This window comes from Colobus angolensis, unplaced genomic scaffold, assembly GCF_000951035.1.
Source record: "Colobus angolensis palliatus isolate OR3802 unplaced genomic scaffold, Cang.pa_1.0 Scaffold292, whole genome shotgun sequence".
Lineage (NCBI taxonomy): Eukaryota > Metazoa > Chordata > Mammalia > Primates > Cercopithecidae > Colobus > Colobus angolensis.
Genome location: NW_012116177.1, coordinates 2,322,412 through 2,344,381, shown reverse-complemented (window position 1 = coordinate 2,344,381; position 21,970 = coordinate 2,322,412). Strand labels below are relative to the sequence as shown.

Genomic DNA, 21,970 nt, shown 5'->3' with positions numbered 1-21,970 from the left:
TGTGTGTGTGCGCGCGCGCGCGCGTGTGTGTCCAGTATTACTGAGAGTAGAGGTACAGAAATAGACAGTCACATTGAATCTAGAGTTGAGAATTGACTGGATATCAATGATAAAAAGAAAAAATGAGACAAGATTCTATGAAAGCACAGGAAATTGTTTAAATGTAGGCCTGGAGCTGATAAGAGATCATGAAGTTACAAAGCCAGGCTTCCCTGGAAGAGTTAAAGGTCAGATTGCAGGACTTCAAGTGCAATAATAATAAGGCAATCACTAAGTGACTTTTATTCTTTTTCACCTTCTGAAACGTCTTACTATGTTTGCCTTTGTGCACTTTTGTATATTTACATATTTTAAAAGAAAGACAAGATTGTATTTCTTTTTGCAGTGTGTTTCTTTCAAATAGTAGTGTATTCATATCAGTCTTTACATGTATATAGTATTCATGAGTTTGAATGGCAAAATTCCATTTTATTTATTTTCATTTAATAACTTTATGGAAGAACTCATTGCAATGATGTTCTTATTAATTATTCTTTAGGTTGTTTTTGGGTGTTTTTTTTTTTTCTATTTAAAACAATACTATTTTTCAATCAAGTCCTGAACCAGCTCTGAGAATAGTAAGACTTGTGGCCTTGATTTCAAGGAACAACTTAGCAGTTTATTACTATTTATTGAACAAATAAACTTTTTCTTCTGGCAGTGAAGGGCATTCCATAGTGATCAAGGTATTAGCTAGCATATTAGCAGATGACTCTGGGTGGTGATACTCGTGGTGGTGATGATAAGGATGACAATTTTGAATAGATAAGCGTTTCCAGAGCCTGAAAGTTGATCAGGTTTTTAATTTTTACAGTTAGTAATAGCTAAGAAGATGATGTATTTTTAATATATCTTGACATATTAATTGCGATCTTAAAATAATTGCCTGTCTTATTTTATATATGTGGAATTATGATTTATAAAAAAGATGGGCAAACCTTAGCTTGTATTTCTTTTATTATGCTGGTAGCCCTCTGGGGGTAGTGTTTATAATTAAAATTTATAAAGAGATGACTGAAGGTAATCTATATTTATCCTTTTACTACAATTCCTGATCATATCAGTGGCCCTCTGAAGTGTGAAATAATCATGGGCATTTGGTTAATGAATTGTGCATTGTTGCTGTTCATTCATGGAATTTGCTCTTTTATTATATTTGATGCTTCACTTAACAACAAATTTTGCTTTCTCTGCGTTTGATATGTTTTTACCAAATTATTCCTGATTGTATCCATTAATCTTTAGTCACATTTGACTAAAATAAATTACTGTGATCTTTTAAAGTTACCAGTAATAATTAGATTTTTCAGGACATCAGAGTTTTGGGAGGAACTACTAGATGTTGAAGGACTTGTACAAAAATGTTTGCATGAGGTTTTTGATAAAATACTGTGCCCAAATGCAATTTTAGTAATGGATAAACCAAGACTACAAAGGAAAGACAAAAAGTCATGGAGTCTTCATAATGAACATTTGTTTGCATTCTTATCATCTGCATTTTCTTGGGAATCAATTTTCATTTGTTTCATTTGGGAATATTATTTTATAAACACAGTATGCAGACTTCTCACGTTCTCCTGCAGGTCTCTAGGATCAATAGAAATTGCTTCACTCTTTAACACCTCTGTGTCCCATTCTAGGACAGAAGCATGTCCCAAAAGCCCAGTTGTGGGCACTTTGCTCCCAAAGGGAGCTGGAAAAGGAGAATCTGATAAATATATTCACTCCCTCAGATTCTTCAAGGTGTTCTCGTTAGCTTTTTATGTTCTTTTATGTAACTTTACCTGTATGTATCTGGGATTACCTAGTACATTTTTGGTTTAAAGTCTGATGTATTTGCATTCTTGGGTGGGCCTGTAGAAAATAAAATAAAATAAGATCTGATGTATAAAATTTAACCTTTATGTCTTCAGTTCAAATTCCAGAGAAGACTGCCTCTTTCTGGAGGAAAATATTAATTGTAGTTCTCTTGTTTACAAATGGAGACTTTTATCAATGGTAGTTGGCTAGCAATTCTTGAATTCCCACTGTAATTCCTAAGGCAGTATAGCGCAGTGATTAAGGACACATATTATAGAATTAGAATGAACTTGGGTCACGTCTTGGCTTCATTGCTTACTACCTCTGTGACCTTCGACAGTGGCTTAACCTTACAGAAAGCCTCAAGTTTCTCAGGTATAAATGGAGGATAATAATAACATTCTTTGCTATAAATAAAAATTTGTGAAAGGAAGGAGGTGTGTGCGTTTCAGGATAAATGCAGAAAAGGGAGAGCCTTGGAGATAGTGCATTCTGAGAATTATGGTCTCCACCCCTCCACCATCGAGGTAGGAGAAAATTCTATTTCAGAAGCTAGAATTGCAGGAAGTGAAAGTTTGCTCTTTGCCGAACACAGCTAATTAGACTAGATTGCTAATTTCTCTTAAAATTAATCTGGAAATTTAACATAATTTTAATTAATGTAGTGCTTTCCTTTGGCCAAGATCAGGGGAATCGACTTTAGAAACGACTTTAGAAACTGCAAAACATTAAGAAGAGAACTACGCCTGTGAGATTTACTAGACTGATTTAGAAAAAGACTACTGATAAGGGAAGTAGAGACTTATCAGATACTAAAGTGTATTCTAAAACTACTGTAATTAGAATAGTCTGGTAAAGGAATCGAGAATCAGTCATAGAGTCTATAAATTAGTCTATCAGTCTTTAAATACATGAAGTTTAGAATACGGCAAAGGCAGCATTTCAAAACTGTGATCATTAGTTACTTCATAAATGATGTTGGAGTATCCACTCCCCCCAATTTATGTGTGTGTGTGCGTGTGTGTATGTATGCATATATATTCTGTTTTGTCATACTCCATGTGAATCAAGGGTGTAACATTAAAACATCATAAAACTATTAGAAGAAAGTATGTGTAAATTATTTTTTAATGGGGTAGGAAAGGTGTTTTTAAGTATGACACCAAAAAGCCACAAAGGAAAAGCCTGCTTTTGATTTTATAAAAATTCAGATGTATCCATGGCAAAAGATATAAAAGCAAAAAGGTGAAATTTGGAAAATATTCACAAAATAGCAAACAGGGTTTATCTCAGTTTTTTTTTTTTCAAATTTTGTTTTGTTTTTGGAGACAAAGTCTCACTCCATTGCCCAGGCTGGAGTGCAGTGGCTCCATCATAGCTCACTGCAGACTCAACCTCCTGGGTTCAAGAGACCTTACCACCTCAGCCTCCTGAGTAACTAGATCTAAAAGTATGTGCTACCAGGGCTGATACATTTTAAAATTTTTCATAGAGACCAGGTCTTGCTACGTTGCCAGACTGGTCTGGAACTCCTGAGATCAAGTGGTTCTCCCACCTTCACCTTGCAAAGTGTTGGGATTACAGACATGAGCCACTGTACCTGGCCATTCTACACTTTTCTAAATCCTTTTATTATGGTATATCTGTGATAAATAGTATATAGCTAGATTTCATTTATTTATTTTATTTCTTTTTACACTTAATAGACTATGTCTTTTAGTCGGTAAATGGAATCCATTTACATTTTTTTTTTATTCCATGTGCATTTGCTTTGCATTTATTTTAACTTTTCATGCTTGTTATTGTGCTTCTTTCCCCCCTTTTCTGCCCTTATTAGATCAGTTTTGTTTCATGCTCTTTTTCCATACCTTCAACTCTGTAAGTATAGTAATGACCATCCTTAAGTACGGTCAGGGACTTTTCTTGGAACCAAAAGACTCCTGCCCTTGTCGATTTTGGGAACCTTGCAGACTAGCTGCTGAGACAAGTGGTACCTTGGCTCTGGTGCTGGTGACAAGGCTGTGTCTGTCTTTCTGCTTCCTGGGCCCAGGGAGTGGTCAAGAGAAGCTTGTCAACTTCCTTGCACAAGAGGCAGAGACTTTCTTCAGTCCCAGCAACCGAATGCTCCTCTGGCTTCTTTACCTTTCCTTGTAATGGATAATTGTATTCCTCTTACCCTTTAGGAACTGAGATCTTGATTGCCTTTGCCCATTTTTAGACCTTGAACCTAGCAAGAGAGAAGCTTTTGGTCTAAACATTCTGCTCTCAGTTTCTGCTACATTTCGGGTCCATTGAGTTTTAATCTTATTTTTGAGTCAATTATGTCCTTTAAAATATATACATATATAATTTTCTGTGTTTAGAGAAGAAGAAGAGTTCAAAGCTGAGCTTACAATGTCATACTGGTCAGAATTTTATTTATAACAATATTTATAATGGCAAAAAATTGGAGTCTGTCTGAATAAATTGGAATATATTCAGTTATTGAAAAGAGATAGATGTTTAAGTATTTACAGGGAAAATGGCTAAGATGTGTTATAAATCAAAAGAAGCAGATTGTGAAGAATGAGTGCTAATTTTTATTTGTTTTTAAAGTGAGATGGTGTCAGATTGTGTTCTTTAGTAAGCATAGAAAAGTTCCTGATAAAATATGTAAGACAGTTTTAATGGTAAACATTATTTACCTATGGATTTTGTAACTAGGAAACCAGGAGGCCATTAGTATAGTTTTTTACATCATTTTCTCTTTCTGCCTTTCTGTGTTATTTGGATATTCTTCCCCTCTTTGAACATTGGGTATTTTTGATAATACCAAAGTAAAAATAAAAAGCAACAGCAGCAACTCCCTTATTCCTCAAAATTGTGTTATTGCAGTTGTTACGGCCTAGTACAGTTTTGTGACTCCATAATCATATGTGTACTTAACAAACACTAAAGTATGTTAATGACGTGTTATAACAACATCATATCTCTATTAATCTGTTTTCTAATATAATTTATGTGTTTTCTAATGTAAACATAGAAATAGATATATATCATATATTTATATAAAATGCTAACATTAACTTTTAGAAAATACCAGGCCAAAGCATAGTGTCCTGATCGTGAGGATTAACAAGTCAGGATTACTTTGCAGCTTTACAAGAGGATAATATTTTAGAGGAATTGATCCTTCCCATAAAATGTTCAGCCTTTAGGTTAGTTCCTTTTCTTATTAATGGCAGTGGCTGTCTGAAATCCAAAGTTAAGTGCCCAAAGCTTTTCTAAAGAAAGATAAACTCACCTTTAAAAAAAAAAAAAAAACTATATTATTTTTCCTTCTTGCAGCATGTGGCTTTAATGCCTGTTCTTATGGTGCTAACATACAAAGCGTCTTAAATTTTTTGATTTATGTGCTATTATCTTGGTGTCTCTGATACTTATTTCAGAATGATTACTCTTATCTTTCTATTTAGAAATATCTTAATAGTGACATTTCTTAAAATGTATTCTAATGATATAATTAAAAGATACAAGGAGTTTAAATGAAAATACAATCTTGCAGTACTATCTGTAATAGTGAAACAATCAGATAATCCAAATGTTCAAAAATAAGAAATTGAATAAATTATAAAAATTAATATAATACTATCCACATGTTAAAAATGAACTTATAGAAAAATATTTATTGACATGAGTAAATGTTTACAATAAACAGTGTTAAATGAAAAAAATCAAATTTACCATATAATCCTATTTTTACAAAAATGTACATATGTGATTATATACATGCATAGAAAATGTGAACGTTTAAATACCCAAATGTCAACTGTGGTTATCTCTGAGTGGTGTGATTACAGGAGAGTTTTATTTTGTTCTCTTTGCTTCTCTGCATTTATTATATTGAGCATGTTTTCATGCATAATAAGATAATCAGTAAAAGGTATTAAAATATACTTCTGTTTCATGTTGTGAAAGTTAAATGTCGTACCATTTTTCCTCTTAGATTGTAATTATCCTTCTATATTCATCCAACTGTTTTGATCCATGAATTGGTTTAGTGGCAAGTAATTAGACATTCTCACTCAGGTCAGAAAAGACAAAGCTGTAAAGAACTGTGTTCATACCCCTTGCCCCACCTAGAAGATACAATTTCAGCTTGCTAACAGATGAGATGATACATGGAATATAGATTTCAAGTTGACTTTATTCTTCTGCTCTAATCTTGTTATTCTGCCTAAGATTTCAGAGTAATTTTACTCCAAATATCAATATTTTATTACTGTCACAAAATTCACCATACTACCTACTAAAAGTAATCAGTAATAAAAACAAAGCCTTAAATAATGATAATACCCCTCCCACTAAATGAGATAGAGCTTATTGCTTTCCATAAAAAGTAGCTGCTAACAAGAAAAAAGAAAAAAAAAAAACTTATAAAATCTTGAACTAGTTTAGTGAATTACCTTCAATACATAGAGAGGCCAGCCCTTCCCTGCCTGTAATGTAAGGAGGTCACTCTTTCTACTCTGAAGGAAGATCCCTCCCCAGCCTCCTCAAATCTATGGTAAGGAGTAGTTTCTTGAATCCTGGGTGCATTATTTTTTGTGCCCTTCAGACTTAATTATTTTACCTAAGAACACAAAATGCTGGCATTGAATATCACTTAATACTGTTAACTCTCTGAGTAGATAAAACACCTCCCTCTTTTCACTTCCTTGCCTTATATTTAACATACCACAAAACTGAACTCTTAATTTGATTTCAGTAATTTTTGAGGTGAGGAAACAATTTGGATTTTTGAGAGTTGAAACAGAAAGGGACAGATTAGATAACAGAACCACAGAAGAACCTCAAAAGGCTTTTAAAAATGTTACTGTCTTCATTGCAGTTAGTTGGTTAATTAGTTAAGAAATAGTTGAGTTGCCACTATGACTTTAATAATGTCTTGATTTTGTTTTCCTCCTTTCTACTTCTCATTCAACAAAAAATGAGAGATTTAAAACATTTAGCATATAATAGCAGTTGAAAATTAAAGAAAATTTTTAGAGTTTTTTTGTGGTTTGGAAAACTTTTAGTAATGCTTTTTTTGTTACATGGCATTTTAATATATCAATTTAGCTATAACTTTGGAAACTAAAATTTTAACTTTTTGCTCTGGAAGGAGCAGTATCATTTCTTTCCAGAAATTCTGGTGGGTAACTTGATGATTTGACACTAGAAATAATGGGACAAGAAAAACAGCCTGGTTTGACAGAGAGGCCCATTTTAACTTTTGTTGGTATTCACTAGGGTTTCTCACATAAGTACATGTGATAACTTTTAAAATGTCCAATACTGGAAAAAGCAGTTTTGAGAGCTTTAAAGTGTTAGCTCTCACTTAAATATCCTGAAATATCCTCCTGAGATGGCTTGCTAATTCCTAGAGTAGTTCCCTGCCTCACACTCTGTCAATTTGGGAAATTAAAAAAAAAAAAAAATCCATCCTGACAACACAGCCCATAAAATTTTCTCTTTATATCACTCTTCAATACCATCTCTGCCTTGTGAGACCAGATTCTTCATTGCTTCAACTCCTGTTATATGACACTGGTCCTCCAAAAGGTCTCCTACCTCCAGCTCTACCTCTGCCCCTCATTCCTGCAGTCAGAGAAATCTTTTCTGAACGTTAATCTGATTTCTCAGCTGAAAATATTTTGATAGTTCTCCTGACAGGCAGCATAATAGTATTTCTCAAAACAGTATCTGAGAACTTCTAGAAAAAATTTAAATGTTATCCTTTTTCATAATGATAAATTAACAAGCACACCCTGGTTCCCCAGAATGGATACCTTATAACTGTGCAAAATACTAGAAATACTAATATTCGTGCCTGCCTGTCCATGCTGCATCTTTTCTTTTTCCTTGAGACGGATTCTCACTCTGTTGCCTAGGCTGGATTGCAATGGCGCGATCTCAGCTCACTGCAACCTCCGCTTCCTGGGTTCAAGTGATTCTCCTGCCTCAGCCTCCTGAGTAGCTGAGATTACAGGCATGTGCCACTGCACCTAACTAATTTTCGTGTATATATATTTTTAAGTAGAGATGGGGATTTGCCAGGTTGATCAGGCTGATCTTGAACTCCTGACCTCAAGTGTTCCTCCCACCTTGGCCTCCCAAAGTGCTGGGATTACAGTCATGAACCACTGTGCCCAGCCATGTTTTCTTTTTCTTTTTCTTTTCTTTCTGTCTTTCTCTTTTTTTTTTTTTTTTGAGACAGGGTCTCATTCTGTCATTCAGGCTGAAGTGCAACAGTACAATCTTGGCTCACTGCAACTTCTGTCTTTTGGGCTCAAGCGATTCTCCCACCTCAGCTTCCCGAGTAGCTGAGAATACAGGCACATGCCATCATGCCCGGCTAATTTTTGTATTTTTTGGTTGATACTGGGTTTTGTCATGATGTCTAGGCTGGTCTCGAACTCCTGGGCTCAAGTGATCATCCTCTCGCCTTGGTCTCCAAAGTGCTGGGATTAAAGATATGAGCCACTCACACCTGGCCACATCTTGTTTTTTTCTGATGAAACATTTGTTTCTTAAACTGATCCAGGACACATAGCTCTGTTCTCAGAGGTATTTTCCTTTTGAGGAGATCTGGATATTACTTACTTGTGAGAAACAGTGGCTAACAGGGCAAGATCCAAATACTCAAATGTGTAAGAAGAGCCCTCTGAGATCTGCCTTGCCCTTTCTTTGTACCTGCACTCCAGCCCCTGAGTGACAAGCAGCCCCTGGATAAGCTAGGCCACATCAAGCGTTTGCCTTCTCTGTCTTAAGCTGGGCTTTGTCAATGATCTTTCCCTTTCTTCACTCCACCTGCCCTGAACACATACTTCTCTGTAGACTCTTCTTTCCTGACGACTCCATCCCCAGGTACAAGGTAAACTCCCATCTCTCCCATCTTGGCTATAGTTAATTTTCACACAGGGAATTGTGTCACTACAAAACTAACCCCAAAATTTGGTGGTGTAAAACAACAGTTACCATCAGCCAGTTTCAGTGGGTCAGGAATCTCGGTGAGCCTTAGCTGGGTACTATGGCTCTGCATCTCTCATAGTGGACAGTGCTTTCTAGTAACTCATGTGGTTGTTGGACTGAGGTCTCTGTTCCTCACCACCTGTTGACCAGGAGCCTCTCTTTGTTCCTGAACTCACAACATGACAGCTTGCTTCACCAGAGCAAGCAAGCAGGAGGGCAAATCAGAATACTGGAAAGAGAGAGAGCATTTCCTAGTCTTTAATGACCTAATTATAGTAGTGGCAGGTCACCTGCTCATTAGAAGAAAAGTGCTAGTCTAGCCCACACTCCAGGGCAGGGGGTGACATACTAGGTAGTTGGGATTACTGGAGACTGTCTAAGTAGTCTGTCTACCATAGCCTGTAGGATACCTTAGGGTAGGTATCCCTAAGGATAGGCCCAGGTGAGGAAGCTGTGGGCCGTGGGGGAGGCTGCTTGTCCTCTCTCAACCTTGCTTCCCTGCCTCGCATGGTGTGGGCATCTTGATGCCATGACAGTGATTCCAGGGTTTAAAGAGAGGTATATTTTAAATAATCTGGCTTTTAAATATCATTTGAAAGTCAACTCCCTCGTCTGATCTTCAGCTGAAGAAAAAATGGTCTATTTTAGTGCTAGAAGAAGAACTCTGTGTTGGACTTACTAAGAAAAGGTGATATAGCTCACTGAGATAGTACATTCTTAAGAGATTTGCAAATTTCATTTTTCTGGATTTATATCCTGAATTTACCTTCTAACCTGGAGTATGATGAGAGTCTTCTGGATTTTCAAACTTGGCCTCTATTAAACTGCTTCACTTTGTTTACTTGCTTTTCTTTGAGCAGAGAGCTACCTGACAGCCTAGTCCATGCCTAATTAACTTCTAATATCAGGATTTTGGCTGTCAATATTCTTAAAAATATGTACTAATATTTTTCTGTGTTTTTAGTATATTCAGTACTAAATTTGCTAGGCATTGCTAGGGTTTTAATAGTTGAGAATTTTACAGGTCTTTCTCTGGCATATATACTTAAAAGGAGTGACCTGGGGCTGTGATACCTGTAATTTTTGTGTTATTTTTCTAGGTAGTTAAGACATTAACAGTTTCTGCCCTTGAATCAAAGTTCTCTACTTTTCTCTCCATACCTTCTAGATATTTTGTCCTTTTGAGTCAAGGGAATTGCCCTGATTTTCTGATGACATTTGAGTACGATATTTAAACTGTTAAAAGTTATAAAAACGACCCTTTGGTATTAAATGTAATAAGTGGCTTTGAATTGAATACATGCGCAGGTTCTCCTAAATGAACTTTGTGAGTCCATACTGCTCTAGTTACGTATTCTCATTGTAATTGGATTCTATGACATTCTCTCATCCTCCAAGAGTCTTCTAGGCCATGAAAATTCCTCATGGCTTAGTGTCGATGTATACTTTGGGTGTTTTGGGGTACTGACTTTCGTCTCTCAACTCCTGTGTGACACTTGTAGTGCTGATGGTCATCTCCACTCCTGAAAATGCACGGTGTCTCTGCAGCAAAACAGAACTACTTTCCCCTAGGAGATCTGTAACAGCCCTCAAGTAAAGGGGGAATGGGCAACTTCTAGAACTGACCTATCTTTGCTCAGCCTTTCCTTATCAAGAATATGTTCTTTTTCTTCTTTTCTTTTCTTTTTTTTTTTTTTTTCCTGAGAAGGAGTCTCACCCTGTCACCCAGGCTGGAGTGCAGTGGCACGATCTTGGCTCACTGTATCCTCTGCCTCCTGGGTTCAAGTGATTCTCCTGCCTTAGCCTCCCGAGTAGCTGGGATTGCAGGCACAAGCCACCATGCCCAGCTAATTTTTTGTATTTTTAGTAGAGACAGGGTTTTACCATGTTGGCCAGGTTGGTCTTGAACTCCTGACCTCAAGTGATCTGCCCGCCTCAGCCTCTCAAAGTGCTGGGATTACAGGCATGAGCCACTACGCCTGGCAAGAATATATTTTTTACTCATGGTTATTCTGCACTGTGTTCATTTTTACTGGCTTGTGTTTCTTTGTAATTCTAAAATATTGTCATGTTCAAAAGTGTTAAATTAGACTATAAACACCTCAATATCAGAACTTATTCTTTTCTTTATTTCTTTCGTTCTTTCATTCTTTTCTTTTGTTCTTTCTTTGTTTTGATATCTTGGATCTCTTTCCCCATTGTGTATCTACCATAATACCACTCTAGACACATTTCTCAACAGAAGTCAACACATAGAAGGAAGTCTCGTCTAGATTTATTCATGATGCGTGCATTAGAGTAGATCAGAGATGAGGGGCTGCGACAGGTCTGGACTCTTGTAGTGAGAGATGAACAATTAGAAGGCTTTGCAACAGCATTCAGTTAACTCTACATGGGTAGAGTTGGGTGCTAGTCTCTCCTTTAACCTTCTAAGTGCACCAGAGTATGTTACTGCCATGAAATTGCACTATAATATTTTCTAGTTGTGATTCATTCACAGCTTAATATGCTTCTAGTTCTGGCTTGACTTTTCCCCCAGGAAGAGCCTAAAATCTCTTCATTATAATATAGACAGTGTACTGCACTTTGAATACAAATTTATCCATGTTTGGAGTAATTTTTCTTGTGATTGTCTCTACCCTGGAGAAGTGCCTTTAATGAATTTCATACAAATTGTGTAATTTAAGAAGTTAATTTGGTTTTCTGGTTACACAGGACTAAAAACAGCCCTTGTAGAAAGAGATGATTTCTCATCAGGGACCAGCAGCAGAAGCACTAAATTGATCCATGGTGGTGTGAGATATCTTCAGAAGGCCATCATGAAGTTGGATATTGAGCAGGTAATTGTGTATGCTGGTTGTTAAACAAAAATTGCAACTATGCTTTTTTCTACCCAATTAAATCAGATGTTTTTTTTTTTTTTTTTTTTTTTGTTAATGGCTTTTAGCATTTCTTCCTGTTGGAAATACCTATTTAGTGTATTCTGCTGGAATATCTTTCAGGAGAGGTGTGTCAGTTCTTTCCTGTAGTATTATGTTTATGGGTAATCAGGGGCTTTTTCTTCATAGGCATGTTGAAGTAGCAGATTTACAAAATCACTTTTGGATGTATTGCCTTTTAAACAATTGTGATTGGGTTTTTGCCAGTGGCTACCAAATTGCTACTTTGCAAGCACTTTCAGGGGAGCTGTGTTGTAATGCAGGGGGAGTGCGAAATCGATCCTCTTAACTACAACTGCAGTCATACGCTCATATTGTCACTGACATATTCTGAAGGAAAAGATGATCTGAGTCATGCTTTTCTTATGTCACACTTTATTGTGTCCAGCCTGCCACCATTTGAAAACTGCCAAGGCAGTGTGGAAGATGACATTTCCCAGAGGGGTAAAAAAAATCAGCTGAACTTCCTATCTCTTTTTGTACATGAAAAACACAGCAGCACTGGCTTGACATTGTCAAGTTTTGAATCTGTCTCGTTTTTTTTCTTGATAAGTCAGTTTTGAATCTGTCCCTTTTTCTTATATTCTCTTCGCATCATGATGGATGCAATGAAAACACCATCGGATTTAGAATCAGCTAACTTGTGATGTGTTCAGGCTTATTTACTCAAAATCTATGAGTCTGTTATCTTATTTGTAAAATTAGTGTTATAATAGCATTTCTGGCTTTTTAGAGAGGCATAATGAGGACTACAGCAGTTAAGACAAAGCCTTTTTATAATCTGTAAAATACTGTGCAACTGTTAAGTAGCATCATTGCTTGGTTTCGTGAAGGCAAGACAGAAACTTTTAGCATGAACTTGAACAATCTGTTATCTCCTACGCAGAAAAAATAATATGGGGAACTGAGAAAGGGAGACAATCCAGAGGATGCAAGATAAATGGCTACAATAATCTTGTAACTCAAGTCAGGAAAATATCTTACACCTGGGAACTCTGACAGCATGTTTTTCTCCTATGCAAATACAGTTAAGGTTTCTAAAAAATCTTTGAGGTTGACAGCATGATGTATTATTAGAAATTTGATTAGGAGGGAGCTATCCTCACTCAGAGGTAGAGGTTTCTGTGTATCAATCAGTTGGCAGGGTGTCTATTTGCCATTTGAAAATATTATGATCTGTTACTGCCAAACTAATTTTCTCTGTTTTGCCTTTCAGTATAGGATGGTAAAAGAAGCCCTTCATGAGCGTGCCAACCTGCTAGAAATTGCTCCCCATTTATCAGCTCCATTGCCTATAATGCTTCCAGTTTACAAGTAAGCCTTTTGATATCACGTGTATGCATTTGCTTCTCTGCGGTCAATAGAACAACAGTTTTAATGGAAATAATCCCTCAATGCATATTTCATAATTTGGTTTTAATTGGTCCTAATCTTTAATCCTTTTCAAGTATTTTCCTTTGTTGTATTTAAAAGTATGGCTTTTCTTAAATTACTCTCTACTGGCCTATCTCTAGATTTTAAAGGCAAAGGAGGTCGTGTTCTGTATTTGTAATTAGTAGTTTCTTCCTTCATTTTCTGAGAGTATATAGATGAGCAACTGCATTTGCATTAAGGAACATAAGAGGATCATGTCCAGACTGTAAATGGCTCCACTAAAGTATCCTGTTGTAAAATGTAAACATACCATATACCCACTTGCAACCCAAGCCATTTTGAGTCATGTTACGTGTCTGAGTTAACCAAGGCTGAAATTTGGTTAGGAAGGGTCAGATTATAAATTATAAAACTTAATTTTCCTCATGTTGTTAGCGCTATCCATGAAGTTGCCTTACATTGGAATTCAGGTAGTGTGAAAAAGTAGATTATGTAACTCTGTTAACCACATTAGTGTTGTAGGGGGCTGGAAACAGATTTTTTATAACTTCGTTCATCCTTCCTCATAGATCGCTTAGGACTTCCTGAACCAGTGTTTCTTAATCCTGGGTGCACACTGTCATCATCCAGGCCCCCACCCTACTCTAGTTAAATCAATTTCTGGATGTATGAGGTTTAGGCATCAATATTTATTTTTAATGTTCCCCAGAGAATTCTAATATTCAGCCAGTTTGAGAACAACTACCTCAGAGAAGATTCATTTAAAAATCTCATTGATTTATTTTACTTACAGACTTCAGCTAGGTTGGTGTCAAAAACAGTTGTATAAGTCTGTTTCTTTTGCAGTCCACTTCTAGGTATGCTTTGTTTTTCTTAAATGAAAGGTGTCTTGTACTGTAAGGTAATATTCTATAATGCTATACTCTGTTTCTAAAGAACTTTCCCCTCTATTTATGCTGTAGGTGGTGGCAGTTACCTTACTACTGGGTAGGAATCAAGCTGTATGATTTGGTTGCAGGAAGCAATTGCCTGAAAAGCAGTTATGTCCTCAGCAAATCAAGAGCCCTTGAACATTTCCCAATGCTCCAGAAGGACAAACTGGTAGGAGCAATTGTCTACTATGACGGTATGTGATATTTTTTTTTTCCTCACAGATACTTTTCTCTCACTCATGACCCTTATAGTATATTCTGAAGGAGATAGTTTTGCATCTTTAAATACTACTCTTACACAACACACAAAATGCACTTGCATGCACATATTCACCATTTTCTCTAACAGTGGCTGAAAAACTAACCATAATGTTTTACCTTTAATATTGTTTATTTTACATATTTGTTTTCTTCTTTGATTTCTACTTTGTGTCTCATGGTTGGTTTGGTCCATTTCTCATCATTATGAATTTGGTCCCCACCCTCATGCCATGTAATTTGTTATGTGTTTGCTAGTGAATATTTGCCTTATGAATATATTATAACGTTGAAAGCAGCTGAGGATATGTTAGGTTTTCTAGATGAAACCTCTATTTTCAAGGGGTTATAAACCTAGGGGGAAAAATGCCCTGTGGGCTGAAATTGACATGTTTGTATTTTGTACAGGACACAGTTCTTGAATGTATAATTTATATGATGAAGGTAGATGAACATTGCATCTGTGAAACTGTGCTCTCAGTTTTTATTGCTTATTTTATTGTTGTTAGATGTTTTCTAATAGTGACATTACCTAGTGGCCATTTGCCATGTGTTCAATGTTCGTTCTTTTTTTTTTTTTTTTTTGCATGTGTGCAATATAATTTTGTACATTTTATTTGAAGGAGCACCTAATATATCTCCAGATGGACCACAAAACAATATAAAACAAAACAGGCAAAGCCATTTGTAAAATTTTACTAGTAGTTTTAAAGACTGTGTGAGATTGGAATATAGTCCAAGGGTGTCCATTTATAAGGAAATAGCTGAACACAGATAATTATACATGTTCAAAAAGTCCTAAAAATTTTGTGATGCAGAGGACAGCTTAGATTCTATATCTCAGTGAGCTCCCAACACCCATTATATTATCTTTTCTATTTAGTATTAGATATCTAAACTCCTAGTAAGAAGAATTTGTTGTTGTTGTTTTATTTTTTTCAGGATATTTTTATATTTATACTGAATACTATGGGATGTCCCAAAGGCCATCCCTGTGTTTTTTTCTTCTTTCCAGTGTTACATTTTTGAACCAATTCAGCTGTCAGGCTTTCATATATAAATGCAAAAAGTATATGTGAACCAAACTCAAGAAAATGTCGTAGGAACAACAATATTAGAAAAATGTTAAGGGTCCTAGACAAACATTAAAAGCTAGAAAATTCACAGTTTGCAGTGCTTCCCAGCATCTGAACACCACAGGGGGGCCACTTAACTATTTTTTTGGTGCCCTTGATTGAGTCTGCATGTTAAAGGACAACCTTAACTGTGAATTTGCTTTCTCTGCATCAGACCCTTAATGTTAATCCTTTGTAGTTTATTGGGTGATTATAGTAAAGAGGTTTTTGGTCCAGGAGGAGTAAGAAGGCATTCTGTAAATAGCATCCTGCCCATCCTGACATGGAAATGTTTGTGGCCTTTCCATCTTATTACTAATCGCTCCCGCACAAACCCTCTCACATACTTACTCATTTTCTATGCTTTGTGATCTATTGGATACTAACAAATTTTATTTATAAGCTTGTCAATATCTGAATCTTTTAAAAATAAATATTAGTGGGCTGGGCATGTTGGCTGACGCCTGTAATCCTAGCACTTTAGGAGGCCAAAGCAGCCAGGTCACTTGAGCCCAGTTCGAGACCGACATGGTGAATCCTCATCTCTACTAAAAATACAAAAAATTAGCCAGGTGTGGTGGCATGCACTTATAGTCCCAGCTACTTGGGGGGCTGAGGTGGCCACAGTGAGCTGAGATCCTGCCATTACACTCCAGCCTGGGTGACAGCATAAGACCCTATTTCAAAAAAAACAGAAGAAAAGAAATATTAGCGAATGTCATGTCTGAATTTGTGACATCCTGTTTTACATCGGTTTGGTATTGTTGTGAATTGTAAATTCTTATTGATTCTACATGGAGAAGCCAAGGGAAATCTTTGTTACACAAGGCAGAAGAAACATTATTCTCTTAGAATCATGAGGAAAAAGAATCCTTTAATCTAGAATTGATCTTTATAGCCTGTTATAGGTTGCAAAATTATGAACTTAGCAAAAATTTCTGAAAAATTTAAATGAAGTATTTAAAATATTTTCAAATTGCTCTTTGGAAATCGGTTGTAAAATCTTAAGTCTTGAGCCAAAGGAGTAAAAATAATTATATTCTACTCATTTGATATAAGTAATTTGTCTTTTTACCTTGTTCTAAAATGGTACAGGCCCAACTATATTATACTTGAGGTGAAGCAAAACAAGCATGTGCAACAGTGTAGTTCTGTGGTTTTACAACATATTTACATGTGGGGCAACTCTTGTTTTACCTAATATGGTATGATGATCAAATTGAATATTGACGTGGAAATAAGATGACGAGGAGCATGTAGGTAAAAGAATTAAATGAGTAAATCCATGCTCAACAAAAGGAATGAATGCCTTTTTTCCCTTTGACTGCAAAAATGTTATTACAGTATCATCCTGCTACTACAGTATTTCAGAGAGGAAAATATTTCAATGTGAACTTTTATCATTGCAAACCCAAATCTAAACATTGTAGTTTATAAGATAAGCTTTTCTTAACAAGGAAAATACATACTCTTCTTGATAAATCACCATGATGAGAATATAACAACAGCCACTGAAGTGATTTCAAGTTGCATTCAGGCTTCTTGAAATAATGTTGAATTTACTTTAAAAATAATGTATTGAGGTGAAATTCAATAAAATTCAATTAAAATTAGCCATTTTAAAGTGAACAGAAATAATTTTTGTAACTCCTACCAAGGGAGAATTTTGAATCTGATGAAAAAGTGGCATAAGTAACCAAATGAACTTTTAATTTTAATTAAATTAAGTTTTTTGAGACAGAGTCTTGCCCTGTCACCCAGGCTGGCGTGCCATAGCCTGATCATAGCTTCCTGCAGCCTCTAATCTCCAGGGCTCAAGCAGTCCTCCTGCCTCAGTCTCCCAAGTAACTGGGATTATAGTTAGCATGTGTCACTATGCCTGGCTGGTTGTTTCTTACTTTTGGTAGAGACAAGGTCTCGCTACATTTCCTAGGCTAGTCTTGAACTTCTGAGCTCAAGGGATTCTCCCACCTTGGCCTCCCAAAGTGTTGAAATTATAGGCGTGAGCCACTGTGACCAGATAATCAAATGAACTTTTAATGCTGCAAGAAGTTTTGCTAACTAAAAGCTCTTATTAGTAATACCTTATACACTTACTTCAGCACCAATGAAAAGTGAAATATAATGGTGTGAAAATATAGTGGGACAAACTAGTAAACGTTGCCATTAATGTGGACCAGGCACTGAGATCTGTAAGGTATCTTCAGTGCAGAGATGTTAGGGCTGTAAGATGTTTCCTCTGAAGTACAAAATATACAAAGATAAAAAATTTAATTTCTCATAAACACAGTTCATCCTAATTAAATTTTGATGGCCACTGCATATGATGAAGGCAGAGTTTGTTCTCCCACAAAAGTTCATAGAGGTAATAAATAAGTTCCATGCACTTTTCCCTCCAACATTTTATATATTTTTTTTAATTTTCATTTTTTGCAGAGACAGTCTGGTCTTGAACTCCTGGCCTCAAGTGATCCTCCCACCTTGGCCTCCCAAAGTGTTGGGATTACAGGCATGAGCCACTTCGTCTGGCCCTTCATACATTTTGATGTAGTAATTATAGTTACTATTCTGTACATGCGTAATTATGATCTGTGCCATATTTCATTGTTAACCACTGAAAAACAAATTCACATGTATGGAGAAATAACTGTCATCTTTTTAAATGCAGACAGAGAGAATCTCAAACTTCTCAGTGAAATCCATATGAAATGAAAGTTGGATAGTAAATGACATACGAGTTTTTCCTCCAGTTGTATTTCCTTCTTATAGTCTATTAGAGTAATCATATTGTCAACTCACTGGTTTTCTGACTGAGACATGTCCTAGTATTTGCTGACTTGCCTAGTAGAAACCCACAGCTGGCCATTACTGCTGATAAGGGAGTTACCAAGTAGAGAGTATGGTGACCAGGCCAACTTTCTCAAGTCAGAAGAAAGTGTTTAGGGCATGGTATGCTTGAGTGACTTGACAGGCTGTGAGATTATGTGAACCAGCTGTTAGGGGTAGCCAGTTTTCTCAGGGACTTATTTTTTTTCCCCCTCTATTTGTTCCCATAGTGGATCTTTGTGGCTATTCTAGTTAGACTCCAGTCATCCAATCTAGTACACAGAAAATGAGCTATAATTAAAAGTCATTAAATATTAAAAACCATTAAATACCTCCATTAAGCCATTATAAAATAAAACTGAAGAACACAATTACAGCTTTAAATTCCTCCTTTCTGAGAGTCAAGACATTGACAGAGATGTCTGTCGTTTCATATCCGATGATGCTTCTAAGCATTCCTTACGCACATATGAAAAGAGCAACTATAAGAAATTATATTGCCTTTTCCTAATGTAAATAAAAGTTAGTTACATCCATGTTTCAAAGGGGGAATTAAAGCCCAGGTTTCACTAGAATATTCATTTTTATTCCAACCTAAAACTCACAGCATACAAATAGATGAATTCAGCTCGTGAGAGAGCAAAGCCAATTTAATCTCCGGCTCCCCTGAGGTAAATGTAGTTCACGGTCCTGCCCCCACCCCAACCTCAGCTATAATCCCTGGCTCCTGGAGGTAAAAATGCACTGAAGTGAGGAAAATTCTGCAGCCGGATATAATGATCCAAAATGACAGGGACAATAATGACAATGAATTTCATGTCTCCCAGTCACGAGCTGGAGATGCTTGACTAGGCTGACTTATACAATTAAATTGTTACAGGTACAGCAGGAGATGCAGTTAGCTGTATGCTTTGGGGAACGATGCCTCTGGCAAAAGGCTTATTGTGGAATCCGGGCTCTTTTGTTAGGAGCCAGCTATTACTCCTCTAGGCATGCGCCTGCAATTGTACACTTTAATAAAAGAAAGCCCGGGTTAAAGACAAGTCTTTTAAGGCATTGATTTTATCTACTTGGAAAGCTAAAAAAATCAATTACCAGTATCACAAAAGTGATTATTTTTGGTCTTTTGTTTGTTTGTTTTTTACTTGAGTTCCTGGAACATAAGTAAAACCTTAAGATGGTGCCTTTAATCCTCATTTACACTGTTTGTAAACAGAGTTGTTGAAGGAATTGGGTGTTAGCTACTTTAAATCAGACAGATATTAATTTCTTCAGAATAATAGAAATAGATTGAATAGATAACTGAACAATGTGGATTTACAAACAGAATATTAATAGGAAGTCCTTTAAGCAAGTTTGGGCTACTTGCTTCTTAATGCAGTTCTTGTGAATTGGAGTGGTAATCTCCAAAGTGAAGGGTGTGAGCCTCATGAGGTGCACACAGCCTTCCTCTGGGGTAAAGGAAGAACACATTATAACTTCTACTTAGATATGTTTTTAAAGTTAAATTCCCTATACATTTGAAATGGTTCAAATGTCTATAATATATGAAAACCGTAGTATGTACATTATGTAATTTATAAATACACATATTGGAGATATATACTCATATACAAAACCGTAGTATGTGCATTATGTAATTTATAAATATACATATTGGAGATATATTACTTTTGGAATACTCAATTTAATTTTTTTTGGGGGGCCCACTAGTAATTTGTCAGTATTTTCTTTCTTTGATAATTGGCTATTTAAATGTTTTCAAGATAGATGTGTTTAGTGAAAGGACAGATTGCTTTGGAAGAGTAAACATAACCAAATCACTTTCTTCATCTCCCAGTGTTTAATTTCTATGAAATTTAATTGAGGTGGCTGAAAACATAAAAACAAAGAACTGTTGAATAAGAGGAAGTATTGGCATGATGCATTAAAGATGTGTATTTAAAAAAATTTTTCATCTTAATACATTTATTTTAAAATGTAAAGTTCTATTTGCCAACAATTTCCAGGGCTCCTAACCCTTTTTGTATCCTTATTATTGTACAACCAAGGTTTTAGAATTATGTAAATATACACATAAAAGAATACATGTAGCGCATATGTAAGTTGTAAGTTTAGTCATTAAGACTGTGGAATCCACAACTGTCCTTAAAACCTAGTGAGATAGGAGAGTTACCTGGACCCTTCATAGGACTTGTGACAGGGGCTGTGGCTCGATTACCTGGCCGGGTGCTCAAACCCCTTGTGGGAGGGGGAGCACACAGGCAAACAGGTGCCTGGGCCAGGGTGAGTGCCTTTGGGCTGTCACCCCATGGCAGCATCTAGGGGTGTGTTATGATTAATGCTCTTTTAGCAGTTGCCATCCAAGATGTCTAAGTGTTAAGTAGCTCAGTGGAGAGTCAGGGTGACAGCCTTTTACACCTTGCCCTCTTGGTACCCAGGTTCTTGTCCAGCATCTGGGAAGAATCAGTCATACAGACTTGGAGGATGGTGAATGCAGCGGTTTTACTGAGTGGTGGAGGTGGCCCTCAGGGGGATGGGAAACTGGAAAGGGGATGGAGTGGGAAGATAACCTCCCCCATTTCTAACCTTCCAGCTCCCTCCTCTTTCTCTCATTCTCTGCCACGCCACTCCACTCCTTTGCCAGTGGAATTTTGGGTTTTTATAGGTACAGGATTGGGGTGTTGTGGGTCACAGTAGTTTCTGAAAAAACAGCATTCAGGTGGGAAAACAGGGATATGAAGTTCTCATTTAGGGCCATGGGCCCAGGCTTGTGGATGGGGCCATTGCCAGGGAACTGCCCTCTCCTACACAGTATTTCCCTGCCTCCTGTCCATATCACTAGGATATTACCAAAACATTGAAGCCAACTGTGACTATTCACCATTTCATTCCCTCATCTGCCCTGCAAATAACTGCTATGCTGAATTGTATTGTTAGGGTTCCTGGTCTTTCTTTTTAATAATCTTATCATATGTACATGTATTTCTAAAGTAATGTATTATTCAGTTTTATTTATTTTTAAAATTATTTTTATTTTTATTATTTTTATTTATTTATTATTTTGAGATGGAGTCTTACTCTGTTGCTCAAGCTGGAGTCCAGTGGCACAATCTTGGCTTATTGCAACCTCCGCCTCCCAGGCTCAAGCCATTCTCCCACCTGGGCCTCCCGGGTAGCTGGGATTACAGGCATGTGCCACCATGCCCAGCTGATTTTTTTGTATTTTAGTACAGGTGGGGTTTTACCATGTTGCCCAGGGTGGTTTCGAACACCTGAGCTCAGGCAGTCCTCCTGCCTCGGCCTCCCAAAGTGCTGGGATTGCAGGCATGAGCCACCGCACCTGGCTGTTCGGTTTTATTTTTAAACTTTGTGAAAGTATTGTATGATGGTTACATAAGTTGATATAAATTTTGTAGAGCAGTTGGACATGCCTAGAAAAGTTGGGGGTACCTTGTGATCTAGTAATTTTATCAGTAGGTGTATGCCTTAGGCGAACTGTTGCATGTGTCTACCAGGATATATGTACAAACAGTTCATAGAAGCACTGGGTATAATTTCAAAAAGGAAAGTAATGCAAATATCCATCAAGAGGAAAATGAATATATAATATATGGTCTGTTCACATAATAGAGTAAAACACAGCATTGAAAGTGCATGCACTGTAAACTGAGCAACACAGATGAATCTTAGA

General features: G+C 36.6%; 1 protein-coding gene across 2 annotated transcripts in view; it reads left to right on the top strand.

The window, feature by feature from the left end:
- Positions 1-21,970, top strand: part of GPD2 (glycerol-3-phosphate dehydrogenase 2 (mitochondrial)) — a 155,058-nt gene that overhangs the window by 65,785 nt on the left and 67,303 nt on the right. For both annotated transcript variants that reach the window (XM_011949203.1, XM_011949202.1), the window contains exons 4-6: positions 11,548-11,672; positions 12,988-13,085; positions 14,108-14,271. In XM_011949203.1, coding sequence (XP_011804593.1) covers positions 11,548-11,672; positions 12,988-13,085; positions 14,108-14,271 — 387 coding nt within the window. The remainder of the gene's footprint in view (positions 1-11,547; positions 11,673-12,987; positions 13,086-14,107; positions 14,272-21,970) is intronic.